At 45.0% G+C, this 22257-nt stretch overlaps 2 protein-coding genes across 11 annotated transcripts; one reads left to right on the top strand and one right to left on the bottom strand.

Annotated features, from left to right (window-relative positions):
* The first annotated feature begins 163 nt into the window (after nucleotides 1–163).
* Nucleotides 164–16578, top strand: TDRKH (tudor and KH domain containing). Of its 10 annotated transcripts, none has more exons than XM_047847889.1 (14): nucleotides 164–264; nucleotides 6654–6802; nucleotides 7753–7859; nucleotides 9390–9579; nucleotides 10300–10439; nucleotides 10547–10871; nucleotides 11911–12071; nucleotides 12254–12426; nucleotides 12645–12709; nucleotides 12969–13120; nucleotides 13573–13674; nucleotides 13897–13993; nucleotides 14171–14251; nucleotides 14430–16578. In XM_047847889.1, the coding sequence occupies exons 2-13, from the start codon at nucleotides 6679–6681 to the stop codon at nucleotides 14221–14223; spliced, it is 1689 nt and encodes a 562-aa protein (XP_047703845.1). In that variant the 5' UTR covers nucleotides 164–264; nucleotides 6654–6678; the 3' UTR covers nucleotides 14224–14251; nucleotides 14430–16578. The 10 variants fall into 10 exon arrangements, with proteins under 10 accessions (XP_047703845.1, XP_047703852.1, XP_047703843.1 ...); XM_047847896.1 differs by having other exon boundaries at nucleotides 188–226; XM_047847887.1 differs by having other exon boundaries at nucleotides 197–264; nucleotides 2045–6802.
* OAZ3 (ornithine decarboxylase antizyme 3) lies at nucleotides 16559–20042 on the bottom strand (the record flags this gene model as incomplete). The annotated part of the gene is given in 6 exon segments (XM_047847900.1): nucleotides 16559–16805; nucleotides 17574–17659; nucleotides 18165–18340; nucleotides 19447–19521; nucleotides 19523–19583; nucleotides 19870–20042. Coding segments are annotated over 6 exon segments (714 nt in total), but the record flags the coding sequence as incomplete, so codon positions are not given.
* Nucleotides 20043–22257: the final 2215 nt, after the last annotated feature.

A 22257-nucleotide genomic window follows, 5' to 3' on the forward strand; every position in this document is an offset into this window, starting at 1 on the left:
TTTGAATTCCATCCGGGTAATTGGGTCTGAGCAGACAGCAGCCCCGTCGCTCAGGGGCAGCCCGCTGAAGGATTGGTTGCGGCTCGGCAGACGATTGGTCGGACTGTGAGCCGGGCGTTGATTGGTGCAGGCGGGCTGCGGGGGTGGGGAAGAGGCGGCTGAAGCGGGGCAGGCGGGGCTTGGAGTCGCGGTGCAAGAGGGAGGAGGTGACGGCCGCTGGGGTGAGGTGCGAGGCGGAGCGCGCGACGGCTGAGTCGAGGAGCGGTAAAAGCGGGGACGCGGCGCGGAGGCTTGGGGAGTGCGAGAGGCCGAGCCTGGGGTGCCCGGGCCACAAGCAGGCGGGAAAGTGGGGCCGAGCGAAGGGAGGCGTCCGAGGGCGTGGTCAGCGGAACGCCGGGGCTACTAACGGAATCCAAAGGAAGTGCTCTGGCCCCACCACGAACCCCCAGGCCAGTTTGGACTCCGCGACTGGTGTTTTTGGTCTTTTTTGACACTGAGAACCGCCATCAGTTTATCGGTTTGCCTTTGATTTTTTTTCTCCAGTGTTTTCTTTATCTCTAATAGGATGACTGTTTCCAGTTGTCAGAAAATAGTAAATTGGGGTTTTTGTTTGTTTTTCCAGTTTCCCTCCTTACTAATGCTGAAGACTCCCGTGTCAAAGTTAACATTTTTACTCTTTTCACAGCTTGAAGTGGGTTGATGCTTTTTTTTTTTTTTTCTCCACTCACTGGTTAAAGATAAATGTAGCAAGGATGGGAAAAACTGAGCTGTTTCAGTTCCACAAGCCTATCCCCATGTTTTAGCCACTTTGTAGGTTCTGGCTATCAGGAGATACTGGGGATGAGAAATCTCCCCACCCCCCGCCCCCGTGGAGCTTGCAGTGATTTGCTAACGATGTTTTTGAAATGATAGTGTAAAAGTAAGCCATAGTTATGCATATCAGGTAGTTAGCAACTGTTTCATGCAAATGTCAAATTTCAAAATCAGTATTTACTGAAAACCATTGTTTAGTTGAATTTCTTCCCTTGAAATGAGCCACATGTCTCCTCTTCTTCACTCTGCTTTCCCTGGGAACTATGGTTCTCAGTTCCAACCTCCTTTTCACGTTCATTTTTGAAGTCCTAAAATCAAACACAAGCTGGCATTCAGTACATACAGTTACATCTCCGTTGGTGTCGTGTTATTTCCCACTTAAAGAGACACCGTATGAAATATGTATATTATAAATAAAATCATAATTAAGTAGCTACTCCTTCTTTGAGACCACTAACTCAATTAGCGCAAACTTCATTTGTAATATGTGAAAAGGAGTTAAGTGGAAATTAGTTTTGGATTCAAAGAAAAGCCATGCAATAAATTTATCCTGGTCGCGGACATTCATCTTCCCATCACGAACATTCCTTCCACCACCAGATCATTAACATTCTCTCTCAAACACTACATCTACCAGGTGCTCAAATGAAAAACCTGATAGCTCCCTGGCTCACCCTCTAACCTTTCCCTGAATCAGTTGCTAGGTCTTGTGTATTCTACCTGTCAAAACTACTCTCTGTCTCCATCATTAACACCTGGACTAGCCTGTGAATTGGTCTCCCTACCCCCACAGTTGCTGCCTTCAATTCATTCTCCTATAGACCGTCATTAGTCAAGAATTGCAAGCAATGCATGTATTACGAAGGGATGTTTGGAGAACTATGGAAGCCCATAGTGATAAAACCCCAAGCACAGAAGTTCGGGATTAAGGGGGGTTTGGCTGCAGAGCCAGAGGAATATCATATATTTTTGCCTTGATCTTGATAGTTTCTGAATTGGAGGGGAAATGCTGTTGGGGGTTTTGTTTTGTTTGAGTCTCCTTAAAGAGGTGCCATTGTGACTGGTCTTCCAACCACTTTGCATACCGCATTGTATGGAAATGACTGTGTAACCTTAGGGAAATCTCTTTATTTCCCTGGGCCTTGGTTTCCCCAATGGGAACATTATTAGTAGAATCAGATCATCTCTTTGGTCCTTCCAATTCCAAAATTCTGTGATTTTTTTTTTTTAGGCATGAATTATAGCCAGAAAAGTGGTGTTAAAAGGCAGACAGCACTCCAGTGGAGATTAAGTTACTGCTCTGGTTCACAGGCCTAGATTTGTTTCCCAAAACCTTCAACACCTACAGACTCCTGCTTGTCAAGATAAAACCTTCCCTGCCTAATAGGAAGTCCCGTGAAGGAGCTACCAAGTCTGTCTGGACTGTTGTATCCCCAGGGCCAAGTACACGATGGATACTCAATGTTTATTGGTTTGAATGCAGAAGATAAATTCGTATTTTAATGAAGTGGTTTTCAACTCTGTGCCATCTAAGAAACATTTTAAGTTCTCCTCCAGGCTGCTCCATTAACCAAGTATTTATATTGTCTTTGCATTGCCTGTAATTAGTTGTTTTGGTGTTTATCTTTCCTCCTAGACTTTATTTCAGGGCAAGAATTCTTATTCCTGCTTGTGTCCCCAGCATGTTCAGCCCATAACAAGGAGCCAGCACTCTTTCAGTGAGGCACATTAATAGTGAAGACAAGCTTTGCACTTTAGAGACTGTATGAGAAAATACATGCAGTAACCACTAGATAAAAGAAGGTGAATCTTTTCCAAATACCCAGAATAAACCATCTCGTAATATAAGAAAATAGTTTGAGGTTCAAAAACTCAAGAATGTAAGCAAAAATCCTTATGAAACAGTTTGTTTCCTTTCTTTTAGTATATGCAAATATGATCCCACCCAAACTTTTATGGAGAGCAGTGAAAGGGTCTATTTACAGCCTAGGAAAAAAATTTTTTTTAATTCAGTTAGGAAAGGAATCTCCTAACTCAAACCCATACTAAACTCCATTCTTCCTACCCACTAAAGAAGAAAAAAATTCCCTCATGTCTGTACTGAATCTCCAAGTGATACACTATATATATTGGACCTACTTACTAAACAATTAATTGCCTGGAATAACGACACTCGAAAAGGGTCACTCACCCAGGTAATACAAGGTTTTTTTCTCTTCAGGGCATGAGTAGGCAAGAGAGTGAATTAAATTTGTTTAAAACTGTTGGTTGAAAACAGATCTGGCAAACTTCTGGTGGTTGTTTAAAGAACTTTGTTTATTTCTACTGGTCAGTAAAGCTCTATGAGGCCACATGCAAAAATTCGGTCCTCTGTTTAATAGTAGGAAATCCTCCTGCGGTCTTGACATGACTTTATCTGCTCCTTGGAAGGAGATTTCTGTGCAAAGACTTCTCTTTTCCTTCACTCTTCCTGAAAGGCTTTCAGGAAAAGCACATTTAAAACCAAAGTTTTATTCCTAAGTAGGTCTTTTAGTAGGTGTTTAGCCTTCCTACGATACAACTAGTTTTTTTAAGGTAAAAAAAAAAAAACACATTATTTTCTTGGATATTATAATCATTTGGGTTGAATTTTTGTACCTGGAGGCAAATCATAGCATAAATTATATTTCCTCACTCATTTTAAGGCAAGTTTCATTAAAAGCCATGCTGTGTTATACTAGATTGTACTACCTGGAAATAGACACTGTCTTTAGTTTTTTACCAGCTACAGTGTTTTCATTGTTAAACAAGTATTTGTTAATTTTGAATTGCCAAAGTAAAGACACCCAAGTACTGTTCTGCTGAAAGTTTATGTGAAAGAAAAGGGGGAGGGGCTCCTAAAGTTACTTTGTAAGGTTCTTAATATCCAAATAATACCCCAGACTCTGGCTAAGAGATTAGGTGACCTCTCTAAGCATATATACTCCTTCCTACCTTATAGGATTGCATGAAGATCAATTAAAATAATGTATGGAAAGGGCCTAGTGGCATAGTAGCTACTCAGTACATTTATCTCTTCATCTTTGTCATCCTTAGTGCCACAATAGCATTTAGCACATAGAATTGCTTAATAAATGTGGTTGAATGGCACTGCTGAATCCATTAGTCTAGAAGACACAGGCATAACAGGTACACAGTTGCATACAATGTGAACAAGTGCCATCAGGGAAGTACCATTTACGGGGCAGCATGAACTAAGAAGAAACCCTAAGCCAGCCAGGGGAAATCCTACAGGCCTTAGAAGGAGTGTACCAGTAGAGCTGAGACTTGAGGAAGGAGTAGGGTTTTGCCAGGGAGATCAGATGGGCTAGGGAGTATAAGGAAGACAAGTGACACATGGGTCAGAGTAAGAATATACAGGAGAGCATGTCCTTTTCCCCTAGTAGCAGTGGAGTTAGAATAGAAGGCTGCGAAGGTAGTAGGCAGAGATCAGATGATAAAGAACTTTCATGCCATTAATGACTTTTCATGAAAGCAACAGTTGTTGAAGTTTATTCATTCAACAAATGATTATTGACTGGCTACTGTGTGCTAGGCACTGAAGAATGAAAACATTCCTGCCCTATAGAATTTACATTCCAGTGGATATACAATCAAAACGAAGACCTCGCAAGTCATTATAATAACTTTGGCTTAGAATCGTAGTGAGATTGAAAACCACTGGAAGGTTTTCAGTGGAAGAGCAACGTTATCTGACTTACTCCAGCTGTTGAGAATAAACTGGACAATGGCAAATGCTGGGATATAATTGATTGCGATTTGGGCAAGAGATAGTGATGTTTAAAGCAAATGGTGGTCATAGCAGTGGAATGGTAAAATGTCAGATTCTGGATAATTTGAAGGTAGAACGAATAGGATTTGCTGATAGCCTGGAGGTGCTATTTGAGGGTAACCTGAGCAAAAGAAAGGAGTTGCCATTTACTGAGTCAGCCAAGACTACAGACAAGTGTTGCACCTGTTGAGTTTGAGTTTGAGATGCCTATTAGACATCCAGTGGAGATGTTGTCTCCCAGACACTTATGTATACAAACCTGGAGTTCAGGAGAATGGTCCTAATTGGATCTATGAATTTGGGAGTTCTCAGCGTAGATGGGATTTAAAGCCAAGCTGTGAATGAAATTTGGCAAGATCACCAAGGAAGTGAGGAGAGGAGAGGGCAAAGGACAGAGCCCTGGGGCACTGCAGTATTTACAGGTTACAAGAAGGAGAAGGAAACTGACCTGTAGAGCAGCCAGAAAGGAGAAAGAAAAACCAGGAGAGTGCTGTCATGGAAGCCAAGTGAAGAAAGGGTCTCCGAGCAGGGGGGATCCCCAGCTGTGCCAGATGTGGGGGCAAGGGCAGGTAGAGTGAAGACCTTAGCAATGTGATGTCACTGGTGACCTTGGCAAGAGCAGCGGGAGTGGGTTCAAGAAGAGAAATTGAGCACAGAAGTATTGGCACTTGTGAGTTTTCCTGTAAAAGGAAGGGAAGAAATGAGAAGTATTTGGAGGAATAAGTGGAATCAAGAGTTTTAAAGAAACTAGAAACAGTGGTATGTTTGCTGATGGAAAGATCCAGTAGAGAGGAAAACCTTAACAATGTATGAGAAGGAAGGAGAGCGACGCTTTTAAGAGACTTCAGTGCCCAGAACAGAAACGGTTCATCCATGGTTACAGGAGAGAAGGTAGGGATTTGGGCATAGATAGAAGTAGATGGGTAAATGTGGTGGAACTTGGCTAATGTTTTCTCTGAATGCTCTACTTTCTCAGTGGCGTAGGAAGTGAAGAGAACATGATTTGAGAGTGAGGATGGAGAAGGAGACACTAGAGGCTTGAGAAGAGACCGTATGAATTGCCTGGGAGGGTGAGAAAGACTAGTGAATAAGGAAATATAGTGAAGATGTTAAGATTAGCTAGGCAGCAAAATGAAGGTACAGAGTCAGACTAAGCAAGAAGGCTGTTGCAGTGGTCTGAATGAGATTCAATGAGCTTCTGAATCAGGTGCTGTGTTGTTGGAGTTACTAGCGTTTAGGTAGTAGTTGAGGCTGCAGGTGTGGATGAAATTGCCCAAAGACAGCAGAGTGACGGTAGCAGTGGATAGAGGCCACAGGAAAACAAGACCAAAACCACAAAGGCACCTCCAGGGCAAGAGAAGGAGAAGCCAAGAGAAGAAGGGCACATAGGGGAGATTAGGTAGGGCTTATACGTGCCATCTCTGTTGGCTACCTGGGAGGTTGTTGTTTCGGTAAAGGAGTAGGGCAGACCTCCTTCCAGTGTTCGCTGAGGAATGACTAGAAATCAGGAGTATAGATAAAAGAAAATGAAGTGGAAGCAGCGGAGTCTAGAAGTCGAAGGGAAGAGAGCCTGAAAGGCCTAGAAAGCTATTCCTTGCAGAGACAACAGCTTCTGGAAAGGCCTAGAGACATGGAAGAGCACAGATAAGGAATTTGAAGCAGTCTGATGTGAAATTTAAAGGTGTATTTTTGTAATGTTTGATTCATATAATAATTTTTTTATTCCTTTGTCCTATAAAGTCGTGATCAACGTATAGTTCTCCCTAGGAGGGGGGAAGGAATGAAGTATGCCTCTGTTGTGTATGTCCCTTAGCAACTTTTAAAAAATACCGAGACCTTTTTACATGAAATAGATTTTGGGAAAAAAAGATTTTGATACTGCTCAAGCTCTTGATATGGGAAGGTAGGCAGTATTCTTTTCAATAATATTGTATTCTTTTCAATAATATTGTCATATGTTCCCATGCTTCTCTGCCAGTCGTAAAGGTTGGGATGAAATTGCTTCTTTTCCCTCATTTGCTTATTTCAGGATGTAAGTCAGAATACAGCAGAAAATGTCCACTGAACGAACTTCTTGGACAAGTTTGTCCACTATTCAGAAAATAGCGCTGGGCCTCGGGATCCCAGCCAGTGCAACAGTTGCCTATATCCTATACCGCAGGTACAGGGAGAGCAGAGGTATGTGGACCCCCGGCTGTAAATATGGAAATGTTCAGGCTGTGCTCTGGCCTTGTTAAATTGAAATGAAAATTTTCCTTGTTGGACTGGGTATGTCTATTGGGATGTAATTGGCTTTCTGTGAGGGGGTCTTTGAAACTGTTTGGTTTCTTCTTTTCTATGTTCTTAATGTGAAGCTAGTCTGTGGAATGAAGAACTCCTAATTCTATTCTCTGTTCCCTTCAGCAACAGCAGCACTGCAATGGGTTCTTTTTCTTTTTTAGTATCTATAGATAGTAAAGAGTATAATCTCTTTTTTTACAATAGTTTTTTTTTTAATGTTTATTTTTGAGAGAGAGAGCATGTGCCCCCAAGCGGGGGAGGAGCAGAGAGCGAGAGACAGAATCTGAAGCAGGCTCCAGGCTCTGAGCTGTCAGCTCAGAGCCCAACATGGGGCTTGAACCCACGAACCGTAAGATCATGACCTGAGTTGAAGTCAGACATTTAACCAACTGAGCCTCCCAGGCGCCCCATATACTCTTTATCTTTTTTATATGCTTTTTGCATTTAGTTGTTAGAAAGCTAACCATGGGGTCCGGCTTCCACACAGGCTGAACCTAGAGAAAGGATTTAGGTACAAGCAGAAGTTCTGAGCCCAGTGTATTCATTGGGCAATTTAGCCTTTGTTCTTCTCCAGGAGTCCTATCTTGGGAGACACAGCTTACCCAAAATCCAGCACCCCTTTCTTGCAGAGCCAAATGCTTTTCCCATTTTAGCATCTGAAACGGTATCCCAGAGACAATGCCTATCTTCTGGGACCCTCTAATTCCTACTCAGGTGCTACTTTTCTTTGTCATTATGGTTGAGATCCTTTGTTTTGTGGATCAGTCTCTTTGACACCTAGTTTCAGGGGAGGGCTGGGGTACTTGGATGCTATCTGAGTCTGATCTGATGAGCCATGATCTATGCAGAAGAACGGTTGACATTTGTTGGGGAGGACGACATCGAAATAGAGATGCGAGTTCCCCAGGAGGCTGTAAAGCTCATCATTGGCCGGCAAGGAGCCAATATTAAACAGGTAAGTGTGTAAGCAAGCAATTGGCTTTCCCAGGGATTGATTCTGCTTAATAACTTCTTCCCTCCTCTGCCCCCATCCCACAAAAGCCACCTGCACTATGTAGGTCTTTAAAAGAAAAAAGTAAAGGAACATTTAGCTAACCATGCTTTTTTCCTTCTAAAGAAGAGTACTTCTCCCCAGAGCATGCATGACTTAGCTTGAAATGGGGATTTTTTTTTTTAAAGGTTTTTTGTTTTTTTTTTAACGTTTATTTATTTTTGAGACAGAGAGAGACAGAGCATGAACAGGGGAGGGCCAGAGAGACAGGGAGACACAGAATCTGAAGCAGGCTCCAGGCTCTGAGCTGTCAGCACAGAGCCCGACGCGGGGCTCGAACCCACAGACCGCGAGATCATGACCTGAGCCGAAGTCGGATGCTTAACCGACTGAGCCACCCAGGCGCCCCGGGGATTTTTTTTTAAATGTTTATTTTAGAGAGGCAGAGAGAGTGAGCATGCACGCGTGAGCAGGGGAGCAGCAGAGAGGGGAACAGCAGATCCTAAGTGGGCTCTGCGCTGACAGCAGAGAGCCTGCTGTGGGGCTCGAACTCATAAAATGGGAGAGCATGATCTGAGCCGAAGTCAAGACACTTAACTGAGCTACCCAGGTGCTCTTGAATTTTTTTTTTTTTAATGTTTATTTATTTTTGAGAGAGACAGAGTGCGAGCAGGAGAGGGGCAGAGAGAGAGAGAGACACAGAATCTGAAGCAGGCTCCAGGTTCCGAGCTGTCAGCACAGAGCCTGACCATGAGATCATGACCTAAGCTGAAATCGGACACTCAACTGACTGAGCAACCCAGATGCCCTGAAATGGGAATTTTTGATTGTGTGATTCTAAACTTGGTGCAGTCTGAACCATTCTTTTCTACTGTGGAATTAATTAGCTCTCATTAATTGATAGTAAATATTGAATTGGCCTAATTTTTCTTATTATCTATTCAGTTTGTTAAGAAAACAAAATATTGGATTCTCTGATCCAAATAAAATGAGAGGGAAAGAGGGTTCTAAATACAAAGAGAGTGGCGCCTGGTTGGTTGGTTAGTTAGTTAGTTAGTTAGTTAGTTAGAAGCTTAGTTGGTTAAGCTTCTGACTTTGGCTCAGGTCATGATCTTGCAGTTTGGTGAGTTCAAGCCCTGCATCGGACTCTGTGCTTGACAGCTCAGAGCCTGGAGCCTGCTTCACATTCTGTGTCTCCCTCTCTCTGCTCCTCTCCCGTTTGCACTCGTGCACGCTCTCTCAAAAATAAATAAGCATCTAAAAATTTTTTAAAAAATATAAAGAGAAACTGTTTTGAATGAACTATTATTTGGGGTTACCTTTGTCACTAGTCACCTTTCATCAGTACAGATAGTTGAGGACAGCTTATAGCATCTTGATTTAACTGATAACTGTCCAGTTCCATCTACTTCCAGGGTTAAGTTGAAAGTATACCTAGCTGACCCAAATGGGAGCTATTCCAGAGTGGACTGCCACGTATCCTTTTCTCTGCAGCTGCGGAAACAGACAGGTGCTCGGATTGATGTGGACACAGAGGATGTAGGCGATGAACGGGTGCTGCTTATCAGTGGGTTTCCTGTGCAGGTGTGCAAGGCCAAAGCAGCCATCCATCAGATCCTGACAGAGAATACCCCTGTGTCTGAGCAGCTTTCTGTTCCGCAGAGATCCGTGGGCAGGATCATAGGTACCACTGGACAGCTGCTTCTGCTGGTTCCTTTTTCTTTCACCTTTGCCTTTCTTTCATACCTTCCCAAGGGTTTTTCCTGGCCTTCTTCCCCATCACCTTCCTGAGGGAGCGTGGGGAGACAGGAACATTGAGACCAGAGCTGTACATTTTTACAGAAGCAGTGGTAAACCCAAACCCCATTACCCCAAGAAGCTATATGGTCTGAACTTTACAAATAGGCTCCAGAAGGGTTCAGGTAAATGTATTTACCTCACAATAGAGTTTTAAAGGAGAGCTAAGCCTGCTCATATTTATCCCAGATCTTTGAAGACCATGCTCTTCCAGAGAGCACCTGCTATGCCTTCCCCTAGAGCAGTCCTTATGCTTCTCCTAGAGGCAGAGAATTGTCCATTCTTGCCTCAGTGCCTCTCACACTGTGTAGGATATCTTCTAATAAAGTGCAGATATAAAGTGTGCTGAGTGGCCAAAAAATGGGAATGACGTCAAGTACACTAAATGTTTAGAGTTTAAGTAAAGCAGAAAGAGAAGATTGTCCCTGTTCCCCTTCATATAGTAAGGATTGCAATAGTTCCTGCTTTCTAGTCAGTATCTTACATTCTGTTCACTTTGAAAATAAGAACAGACTCTCCTCTCCTAGTATATACAAAATAGTGATTTTTCTAGTGGTTAAAGCTGGCCAAGAGGGAAGGACAGGTTTTTATGTGTTTTTCAATGCAGGGAGGGGTGGCGAGACAATTCGTTCTATCTGTAAAGCCTCTGGAGCCAAAATTACCTGTGACAAAGAATCAGAGGGGACGCTACTACTATCAAGACTTATAAAAATCTCAGGAACACAGAAGGAAGTGGCAGCAGCCAAGGCAAGTAGTTAATAGACTTGAATTGTGTCTAAGAATGAGAAGAATCCTTTACTCCACCCTGGGTCAAAATATGTGGCCAAATCGATCTCCTCTCTTATTTTCCACAGCATTTGATACTAGAGAAAGTTTCAGAAGATGAAGAACTTCGGAAGAGAATTGCTCATTCTGCAGAAACCAGAGTCCCACGCAAGCAGCCAATCAGTGTGAGAAGAGAGGAAGCGATAGAGTCTGGTGGAGCTGGAGAGCCAGCTTTGTGGAAGAGCACTGATACTGGTGCTGGGCTGGAGCCGGCTACACCACTGAGAGTTCCTCCCCGAAAAGGAAGCGGTGACATGGCTGTCGAAGGGCCAGAAGGTGCTTGGGAGAAACCTAATGGGGGCAGCTTTCAGAAATCTGGAGCCCAGACCAGTCCAGAGATGTCCATGTTTGAAAGTATGTAACAAATGGGAACCCATTTACCATATGAAAGGTAGAAATACTGGCTTAGACAACCCAAAAAAGGAAGCAGTAAAAATAATTTCTGTTTTCTTGACTGCACTTATGAGCCTCTTCACAGAAGTCCTTTTGTGTGGTGATATTTTACTTGGGTTACTACTAACCATGAATAATTTTTGTAACACAAACCAGACTAGTGATGGAGAATGATAATATACTAGTGAAATATACTAGTTCACAGGAAACTAGTCTGAGTAATATATCAAGTAATTGAATTTACATGGTATTCATTTCTAAACAGATTTATTAAACAAATACTCAGCCTGATTTTTTTTTTGGCTTATCTCATTACTGCTTTTAAAAATCATCACCATTCAAGGAGGATGAAAAGATTGTGAGCATTCTCTTCTGTGCATAGGTTTGGGGATGGATGGGGAAGACCAGGCCCCCTAAGAGGTTCATAGACTTGTTTGGGGGTCACACAATGAGTCAGTGATAGAGTAGGATCTGGAACAGGCCCACATCTTTCCTTTGGTCCATGTTGCAGTTATAATTGATGTCTGATTTGAATACATGGCAGATGACTAGAAGTGTAAACTTACTACTGAGTTACATAGAACGGTACACAGCTCAGCTTAGCACCTTTCTTCAGGATGTTCTTATATGAATCATTCAGTTATCCCTCCAGCCATTTTTTAAATGGTGATAGCCACTTGGTTATTTTTGTAACTCTCGCTTCTGATGCAGTCTGCCTTTTTTTTTTTTTTTTTTTTTTTAATTTTAGAGCACAAGCAGGGGACAGGGGCAGAGAGGGAGAGAGAATCCTAAGTAGGCCCCGTGCTGTGTGTGGAGCCTGATGCAGGGCTCAATCCCACAACCCTGGGATCATGACCTGAGCTGAAATGAAGAATGGGGTACTCAACCCACTGAGCCACCCAGGCACCTCCAGTCTCCCCATTTCAACCATAGTTTTAATATGGTCACCAGGTTAGATGGTGAGGATTCTGTAGGTTAACTTGCTTATCCCTGTATTTAGTCCCTAGTCCTGACTTCAGCTTCCATGCCGATGAGTTCTTGGAAGTCTACGTGTCTGCCTCTGAACACCCTAACCACTTCTGGATCCAGATCATTGGCTCCCGCAGTCTGCAGCTGGATAAGCTTGTCAGTGAGATGACCCAGCACTATGAGAACAGTCTAGTGAGTTACTATAGGGACAGGGTTGGGTTTGATGAAAAGGGGGCCTTTTTTATTGTGATATGTTCTCTTTTTTTCCTAGGGAACAACTACTTGTTCTTTTTCCTCCTCGTATTTACCGCTTATCTGTTTTTTAGCCTGCCCATCCTAACTCTCCCAATCCTGATCCCCCTCCTCATGTGCAGCCTGAAGACTTGACTGTGCATGTGGGAGACATTGTAGCAGCACCTCTACCTACAAATGGCTCCTGGTACCGAGCTCGGGTCCTTGGCACTTTGGAGAATGGGAACCTGGACCTGTACTTCGTTGACTTTGGAGATAATGGCGATTGCCCACTGAAGGACCTCCGGGCACTCAGGTCAGTGTGGAGGCTGGGCTGGAGTCCCAGCTGTTAACTCAGCCCTGGCCATCGCAGGTGGTGTGCTCTTGGCACTCATCACTGGGGGGTTGGGAAGAGAGCCTGCTGACAGAGAGCAGATGATTATCTTCTCCCTTGGGTTCATTGGTGATGTCTAGAAACACAGACTGTAAGAGGCCCTTCTGGCACTGGGATTCTAATTTGTTTCTTTCCTTTAGGAGTGACTTCCTAAGTCTTCCATTTCAAGCAATAGAATGTAGTCTGGCACGGATCGCCCCCTCAGGTAAATTGGTCACAATACCTATTGACCTTGCCTCCAAATAAAATAACTTCCTTATAGCACTTGGCAGGATTTCTCACATTCCCAGGCTTTTTGAGTTCTGGGCACTCAGTTGTCTTTTCCCTCCCAGCAGTAGAAAGCAGTAACCAGGAACACGCCTGGCAGGCAGACATAGGTGTCTTTTGGAGTAGAAATAGGTGGGTATAATCTCATCCCATCAGTAGGGACCCCTTCTTAGGTTCTCCCTGCAATCTTTTGCCAGGTGAACAGTGGGAAGAGGAAGCTTTGGATGAGTTTGACAGACTCACTCACTGTGCTGACTGGAAGCCCCTGGTGGCTAAGATCTCCAGCTATGTCCAGACTGGGATCTCAACTTGGCCCAAGATTTACTTATATGATACTAGCAATGGGAAGGTATGACTGGGGTCTACTCATTGCTCACCGTCTCGTCAGTATATTTATATCCTCATTCACTTTTTCTTTCCCAGAAGCCCTTATCTGATATTTGCTATTATTCCTGCCTCCTAAGATCCTGCTTACTGAAGGAATGTCTTTAATTTTTTTTTAATGTTTGTTTATTTTTGAGAGACAGTGTGAGCGGGGGAGGGGCAGAGAGAGAGAGAGAAAGACACAGAATCTGAAGAGGCTCCAGGCTCTGAGCTGTCAGCACAGAGCCCGACACGGGGCTTGAACTCACAAGCTACAAGATCATGACCTGAGCTGAAGTCGGACGCTCAACCGACTGAGCCACCCAGGCACCCCTGAAGGAATGTCTTTAAAGTATCACTCCTAACCCTGCTGTCCTGGTACCTCAGATATGCCCCTCTCTACAGAGAACATCATTCCCTTTGCATTTTTCTTCTCAGAAACTTGATATTGGGTTAGAATTAGTTCGTAAAGGATATGCAGTTGAACTTCCTGAAGACATGGAAGAAAACAGAGCCATCCCAGACATGTTGCACGATGTGGTGAGTACATGTAATGTGCTGCCCCGGGGCGAGTCTGCCCCGGGAGACGGGAGGGCTTCTGGTCACACGTGACGTGCTATGGAGGGCTTTCCTAAGGGGGCATCCTTGTTCCTCTCAGCTATCTGACTCCACTGCCTTAACCAGAGCCTGAGGACAAAATGAGAGGGCGGCCTCTCCTTTCCCACCAGCCACTACAGTCTTCTCTTGTCTTCATCCCTGCAGGCCACAGAAACAGAGGTCTCTCTCGGCAGCATGCTCGCTGAGACCAGGAAGAGCCCTGGAGAAATAGCAAATACCCTGTCCTGCCTCAGCTTGTCAGGTACAAACCGCATTTCCTTCCCAGAGCATCTTTGGGAATTACTGGTTTTCAGTGGGTCTCCACACTAGGGACAATGTTAAGACTTAGCTCTTAACAAGCGGCCACGGGGCACCAAGAAGTCCGTATTCCCTAAGTCTCAGTGGCCATGCCTAACTTCCTCCCCTTTCTGCTAAGCAGAAGCTGCCTCTGTGTCTGGTGATGATAATCTTGAAGAGGACTACTTACTGTGAAGTCAGCTGACGCCGTCTGCTGTGCCGTGTGAGTGCACCTCTCCTCTGTCTAGCAACAGGAAAGTAACCAGGGGACAGCTGGGGCTTGCTCTGTCCTCCCTTCCCTAGCCCATCTTAGCATGACTACAGCTGCTTTCCTGCAGTTTCACTCGTTCTCAGGTTGAGCCTATTCAGACTTTTGTGTCTGTGTGTTTGTGTCTTGGCAGGATTTGGTGCCTGGAGAGAGGAGCCTGTGATAAAGGGATCAATGCAGTCCTTCCTCCATTACCTACATGATCTGGCTTGCTGTGGACCAAATGCACGCTCTCCTTCTGTTGGACTATCACAAAGAGTGTGGGGTGGAGAAGAGGACAAGTACATGTCCCTTCTCCACCTGCCCGACCCCATCTTCTTCGAGTTTGCTTCCAGGCTGCTCAGCCTCTGGTCCGCTGCTCTCTGCCAGGCGATTATTGTATGCTTCTGCAAGGCTGTGTCCTTTTTGAGGCTGGAAAGCAGCCAGGTTTTGGCCAGTGGAGTGATGATTCTGCAGACTTCTGACTCACCTCCTCAGGTGACTCTGTTAATTAAAGGAGGTTTTTGAGTGGTTAGCTCAAAAGACCGCAGTTGAGTTGGGAGGCACAGGCACAAATCGGCATGATTATATTAAAAAGCCTCAGGAAATGGGAAGAGAACACTGCCTCCCAGCCTCAACTGCTGAAATGTTATTGGAGGTAGGTTTTTTGAAACAGTGCTCCAGCTATTTCCCTGTTAACTTTGGTTAAAATACAAGTTAGACAAAGAGAGGGCATTTCAGGAAATACTCTAAAGTGCTAGTGTAGTATCTATATGTATACACACACACCCCTCCATGAAGTGAAAGAGAACTTCCATAGCCGTTTAAATCATTTGGGGGATTCTTTGATGAATAAAGTTCTCAAGAAAGATCTAAAACTAAATGTTGGTTGAATCAAGGTAGAAGCAGGACTATGGGTCCTGGAATTTGTCGCACACCTTACGTGGAGGGCCCGTCTTTGAAGCGAGTGTCCATCCCATGCACAGATCCTATCCTTTCCCTAAAGGTATTTCAGAATTAAACATTCACTAAGAACCAAACCAGTTTAGGTTTGGGCTTTGTGAATAAGGACCCCACCCAAACTAGGTATTTGGAAGAGGCCTGGGTTCTGGTAGGTCTCCACTATGACCTTACTGTAAGCCTTCCGGGAGGCCATGTCTTCACACACCCCTGCATCGTGCCAGTAGCATTCAGCCAGTGAGAGCTGTGAAAGGGACTTGGCAGCAAGTTTAAGTGTGTAGTAATGCGAGTGGTGGGGTAATGGCCGATGAACAGGGAGGGCTTTTTAAGGATCTGTAAGATGAACTACAAAACTTAAAACTAGCACATGAGGATGCTTTATGCAGGGTTTTGTTTTTTTAATCTAGTAATTAGGCCTACCTATATACCGCATGGGTTTTCCCATAGCCAAAATTTTCAAAATTTATTTTCTCAGAAAACTCTCAGTACCGTGTGTTAGAGAAAGGCTCCAGTGAAGGAGCCTCTCTGATGAGTTTGTGGGATCTTGGAAGAATCCTTGGAGGGCTGCCATTGATTTGACAAGGTTTCGGACCTTGGCTGCAGTGAACTACCGCGGTCCCCCCCTCCCCCCCGAAGCAGGCTCAGCCCTGGGGTTGGCAACTGCTCCACAGCAGGGTCGCGAGGCCCACTAGTCAGTCACCAGGCTCCTTGGCCCCTTGGCCTTCACTCTTAAAGGAGGCCCTGATGTAATTCATTGGTAGAACTTCTTGCTGAGGAAAACAAGCAGTGCCTCATTCTTAGCCGTGGCTTCTTCCCGTGAGTACATGTCTGTTCCATTTATGTGGCCTTTATGTCTCATCAGTTCATGTCCCAGTTGGATGGGCTCCATCACATCCTGTCCTTGTCTGGAACACCCTCTTCTATTCCATTATTTCTTATTTTGTCTTTTGAAATCCTCCCCTTGAGCCAAAGCTGTGGGGTCCAGCTACCTTCTTGGATTTTCTCCACATCCAAAGAGAAGGAATTCATACTTGCCTCTAATCCAATCTGAAATATGTGAAGGAAAAACTCCCAACAAGGCTTGTCTTTCTGAATTCCCTAGTCCCTGGCTTTTGCTCTTGGCAAGTACACAGTTACTGGTTAGAATAAGTAAATGGATTTTGGAGTAGAGGGGAAAGCAAAGGAACCTAAAATCCTTGGCTCTCTTCCCTCTGATTTTTCCATCATTAAATGTTTATTCTATAGTGAATTCAGTTCTGTAAGGCTAATGTTCCACTACAGCCAACCCTGCCTTCCCCCACACCCCCAAGAAATAGTGAACACTTGAGGATTGCACTACCCTTTATTTCTAGGATGAAAGGTGTCCTGAATCACATCCTGGTTCCCACTGGTCAAGGCTCCCAGCCCCTCAACAGGAATAGGCATGTTCAGGGAGGCTCACTGGGCAGGTGGCCAAGTTCCCTTTCAAGGGGATACACCATAAAGATGACATTGTCCCAGGGAGGGAGGACAGGGTGATCTGGTCTGACCACCTCAAAGCCCATGTAGCTGAAGGCCCGTAGCAGGGCACCTGTGAAAAAAAAATTAGAACATTTTTTGAGGCTCTATACAACTTTCCCTGGATTTGGCTTCTTTAGGGAGTGGCTGAAGGGAAGCCATGTAGTGCAAGCATTAGGGTGATCTGCTTTGGACTAACAAACCTACACTCCACCCCTGGCTCTAAGGCTTGCTAAGCTTTGTGACACTGTGCAAGTTACTCTTTCGGAGCTTTAGTTTTCCCATTTATAAGATGGTGATCTTCCTCAGAATTTGATTAAATAAGATGATCATGAAATGCCTAACAATGATGGTGTACTAAGCTCTTGACCATCTTCTGTCCCACAGAAGCGGGGGAGGAGGGGGGAGGAGGAGGGGGGAGGAGGAGGGAGGAGGTCGTAGTTTCTGGAACGTGTGCTCCAAGCATCCGGATAAACCCATTCCTATCTTCCTGGCCCTATACCCAACACTTTCACACTGTAGGTGCTTAATACATTTGAGGTCCTTTCTGTCCTACCAGCTACATGCCTTGAATAGTTCTGTTAATGTCACCAGTGCTTCCTCGATCTGGCTTCTGAAATCTACCTTCGAGGCTTTCCTCATAATCCAAGTGTAATCTGAGAACAGAGTGCTAGTTGCCTTCATTTCCTTGGAACGGGGGTGGGGATGATGGTGGTTAAATCCCTGAAATGTGTATGAGTGTGATCTTTTTTAAAAAGTCGGGGAAGAGGGTCTCCTACAAAGGAAAAGTTGCTGTCAGCTACTTCAGCACCAGGGGCCAGGAAGGACTGCCAATCCCTACCTCTGTCATTCCGGTTATTTTGGAAGCTTACAAACACCAAGTCCACGTTGGTCTTCTCCTCCACATACTCCAGTGTTGCAGTCAAACTAGGGGCCAGAAAGAGGAATCCTAGTTGATGAAATATTTAGTGAATTCAAAATCCAAACACCTACTTGAGTAGAAGAAACCTCATGGCTCAATTTTTTCCTGACCCAAGCCAGGAAATGAAAGTTGATAAGCTGGTGTTGGTAAATGTTTCTCTGAAGCCCAGGGATTACAACAGGACTGACCTCCATATCCTAGAGGGGCCTGGGGAGAAGGAGCCACTCTAGAAAGACAGTCCGAAGACACATCCTGTTGTTGATCCTCCCTTCTGTGTTTCTGAATCGGGGTCCATCAATCTCCCTGGGGGCTCTTCTCCCTTGAAGCCCAGATCGTGGCTCAGCTCACGGGCTTGCCTGCATGCCAGTTCGGTGGTGTGAAAGTATCTAGCTCCTGAATCCACCCTCATGGGTTAGCATGCCCACCACCTGATTATGACATGATGAAAGAAGGGACCCTCCTGCCTCTTCCCCGCTCACCCACCCCACTTTCCTATCAGGGCTCAGTCACCTTTCCCAGTTGCCTTGATCCAAGGCCTGATATGGGATATCCAGGAAGAGTCGATGATCACAGAGAAGGCCGTGCCAATGGGTAGAGGTTTGGGGAGTGCAGCGGAAGTGGAAGTCTAACTGTACTGGATCCTGGTGAAGCAGGGGGTCAGTAGCCAGCACCGTCAGGTTCCCAGCCTGGAAAGGGAACAAAAGAGTAACACAGTCTCCTGTTCTCATCTAGTCCTCAGGTCAGATCTCAGGCCAATTTGGCTGTGTCTGAGGAAGCAAATACGGGGCTGACCGAATTGGAGCCAAATCCTCACTCTGTCCCTTAGTCCTAGGACCTAATTCTCTATTGTGGAGTTTTCCTTGATACCAATCTGGAAAGCAGTCAATGCAGTTGCAATATCACTGCCTGCTAACCTCACCCGAGGGGTGCACCAACACTTCAGAAACATATTTACATTACAGAGCTTTGTTTTTGTTTTGTTTTTAAGATTTTTAATCACACCCAACATGGGGCTCGAACTCACAATCCAGAGATCAAGAGTCGCATGTTCCACCAACTGAGCCAGCCAGGCACCCCTAGGGAGCTTATTCTTTTTTTTTTTTTAATTTTTTTTTCAACATTTATTTATTTTTGGGACAGAGAGAGACAGAGCATGAACGGGGGAGGGGCAGAGAGAGAGGGACACACAGAATCGGAAACAGGCTCCAGGCTCTGAGCCATCAGCCCAGAGCCTGACGCGGGACTCGAACTCCCGGACCGCGAGATCGTGACCTGGCTGAAGTCAGACGCTTAACCGACTGCGCCACCCAGGCGCCCCGGGGAGCTTATTCTTTAAACAATGCCATGTCATCTGTTTACGGACTCACTGACCGTGCTCTTCCACTTTTTTTTACATCATGGGGGTTTTCTCTGAATTCTCGGATTTCTCAGTTAAAATGCAGAGGTCACCCACAGGCATGTTATTGTAGTATGGTACAGGGCCAAGTCGAGGAGTTCTAGGTTCTAGTCCCCTCTTGGCATCTAAACAAGTTTCCGTCCCAGAACTCTTAATTCGTTCTGCTCTTTGTTCCAACCTCCTCTTTCCCCATCCTGCTTCTCACCACCAGCTCTGTGATCTTGACTTAATATCTCTGGGCCAGAATTCTTGTTTCCAAAGCAAGTAGCTGTTCTGCGTGAGCCTCGAGATCTAAAATTTGTTCTCCAGTTAGCTAATTATGCCCCTTCTCCCTAAGGTGTCATTACAGCAAGCCAGGGGCCGCCCCCGGACAGCATCAGTGTGCAGTCCACTTACCGAGTATAATTCTTTAAGCTGGTCGTGGTCACCCTGCTCGGTGCTTCTGACCCCCTGGAGGCCTGCTGGGGACTCAGGAGCACTGAAGGCAGTAACGGGGCCGGAGTGTCAAGTCCTCCCGTTCCTTATATATGATGCTGGTTAGGAAAAGGGGGCCCAAATTAGTTTACCTCTGCATCTGAGAAGGGGAGGGGTTCATAACTTCCAGGTACATAGGACCAGGCTCTGGCACTATCTTTTGTGGATGAGCCTATCTGCTTCCATTCTCCCAGGCCAGCCAGGTGGGAAAATTTTAAGTTCCATGCCAGCCTTCCATCCTATTTTGCTATTATTATCTCTTGCCACTTGGGAAGTTCCTTCAAATTCTCTTATTTTTCCTGACAGTTTATGTAGACAACTACAAGTAGAGAGGAAAACAAGTACCTTTTATAACAAGGCAGCATCTTCTCCCGGAGGGTGATCCGGTATTTGTAACAGTAAAGGTAATAGGCGTATGGTGACCAGATCGGGTAGAGGTAGTTCCGTGTTTTTCCCCTCTTGATATAAGAAAGGGAGAAGATAGAAGGGCGCAACCTGTTACAAGGCAGTTTCTCAGTTCAGTGCCTCCCTGCGGCAAAGTGAGGTTCAGAGATGAGTGGCAGGGGTTAGGCAGCCTGGTGTCATTGTGACCCGGTAGGCACTATGACATGGGCAAAGGGTCAGCCCTATGTCACTTCAAGACTCCACTCTGCTGCTCCTCCACCCCACCCAACCCCCTTAACTAAGCCTCCTACTCACCTAGTATGTACTTCATGGCTGTACCAGTGATTTTTTTTTTTAATTGTACCAGTACTTTAGCTTCTGTACTGATTGGTGAATAGCCCTGCCTGAACACTTGTTGAGTGCCCTCAACCTGGCCCCTTATTCCAGCGGCACGCGTGCATGTGCGCACACTCATGTAACACACACCACACACATCCCACTTCAGCAACTAAATGGTTGGTGTCTGACACTGTAGGTTTCCAAAGCCCTGATCCAATGCCTGACTTGATTCATTGGTTCTCAGTTCCTATCAATTCAATATTTTTATTGTCATCCCTACCTTTAATAATCCAGGGGTGCTACACATTGTTGAACTTTCTCATTGCCCTGGAGGGTAGAAATTGCAAACTATAAATGCCTTTAGGAGCCAAGACAGCTAATGGAAATTAATGGAGCTGCTGGGTGGGGCTGTAGCAAAATGGAAAGCTCATATACTGTCTAAAATAAGCTGACAACTCAGTTTCATCCAGTTGCAGAAATGCAGACTCAGTGCTTCCAGATGATATGATTTTTCAACATAAAATGGAAAGATAGATTTTTGTGCTAAATTCCTCCAAATTTTTAAAAGGAGTGGTTATTAAAAAATAAAAGCTGTTGATTAAAAAAATCAACATTGTGAGCAAAATTTGATTCTGGGGCCACCAGTTTGAGACCTCTGCATATTCATTCACTCGTTTCATTCAACAAATATTTATTGAAGGCCTACTGAAAGCCAGGCAGAATTCTAGGTGCCGAGATCCACCAATAAACGAAGATCCCTGCCTAATGGAACTTAGCTTCTAACAGTGAGAAGACAAAAGAAAACAGTAAACATTGTAAGAAAACTTAGGATGTTCAATGAGAACTGCTATGGAGAAAAGAGCAGGATAAAGGAAGGTCAGGAGGTGAAGGGGGTGGGGCAGGCTGGGGAAACAGATACAGTGATCCAAGTAGGCCTCATTGAAAAGATGGCATTTAATCAAAGACTTAAAGGAAGTGAGGGAGTCAGCCAAGCCAGCATCTGGGGATAAGAGGATTCCGTGCCTACGCAACAGTGGATGTAAAAGCCCTGAAGAGAGTGCCCGGTGTTTCAAGAAACAGCAGGGAGGCTGCGGTGTAAGTTCTGAGGAAAGCAGGAGGTGAGGTCAGAGAGCTAATGGGCCAGATTTGGGAAAGCCTTGTAGACTACAGTGTGAGGGAAGTCACTGTGAAGTTTTGAGTAGAGGAGTGATATGATATTATCTATGTTTTTTAAAAGATCCTGACTGTTGTGTTGTAAATAAACTGGGGAGCATTAAAGGAGATTTGCCAAGAGACTAACTACTACAGTGATCCAGGAGAAAGATGGTGTCTTATTCCAGGCTGAAGCACTGAAGGTGGTGCGAAGTGGTTGGATTCTGGAAATCGTTTAAAGATAGAACCCACAGGATTTCCTGGAGCATGAGAGAAAGAAGTTGAGTCCAAGAACTGAAAGAAGTTGCCATCAACTGAGATGGGTAAGGTTGCAAGGTGAGACAGTTTGAAGCAGGCTCTAGAGACGGGTTTAGTTTGGAGCATATTAACTTTGAAGTGTCCACTAGACACACAAGAAGAGGAGTAAACAGCAGGCTATTCGAGTTGGGCGAAGTTAGGAGAAGTCTAGGATGGAGAACTTTGGAAGTCATCAAGACTGAAGGAGATCAAAGCGGGGGTGTATACTGAGAAGAGTAAAGATCCAAAGACTGTCCTAGGCGGCACCCTAAGAAGTTCGGAAAAAAGGAGAAACCAAGCAAGTAGACTGTGAAAACTGGTGAAGTAGGAAGAAAACAAAAACAAAACTGGTCTCCTGGAAGCTAAGCGAGGAAAGCGCAATTAGGAGGAGGGACAACATTTACCGGTCAAACAAGTAAAACAACACGATGCTGAGAGCGCCCTTACACAATCTCCGCTGCCAAAACAGACCCTGCTCATCCCATCTAGATGGTCTTCTCTCGAGGGCTTGAGACTCTCGAACGGTCCAGACTCTACCACAGTTTCCTTTTTCTGTGGCTC

This window comes from Prionailurus viverrinus, unplaced genomic scaffold (genome assembly GCF_022837055.1).
Source record: "Prionailurus viverrinus isolate Anna unplaced genomic scaffold, UM_Priviv_1.0 scaffold_50, whole genome shotgun sequence".
Taxonomy (NCBI): Eukaryota; Metazoa; Chordata; class Mammalia; order Carnivora; family Felidae; genus Prionailurus; species Prionailurus viverrinus.

Coding starts and splice junctions, on each gene's coding strand:
- TDRKH (XM_047847889.1), top strand. CDS start 6,679: ATGTCCACTGAACGAACTTCTTGGACAAGTTTGTCCACTATTCAGAAA. Junction 12,427..12,644: donor AAGGACCTCCGGGCACTCAG/GTCAGTGTGGAG, acceptor TCTTTCCTTTAG/GAGTGACTTCCTAAGTCTTC. Junction 13,121..13,572: donor ATGATACTAGCAATGGGAAG/GTATGACTGGGG, acceptor TTTTCTTCTCAG/AAACTTGATATTGGGTTAGA.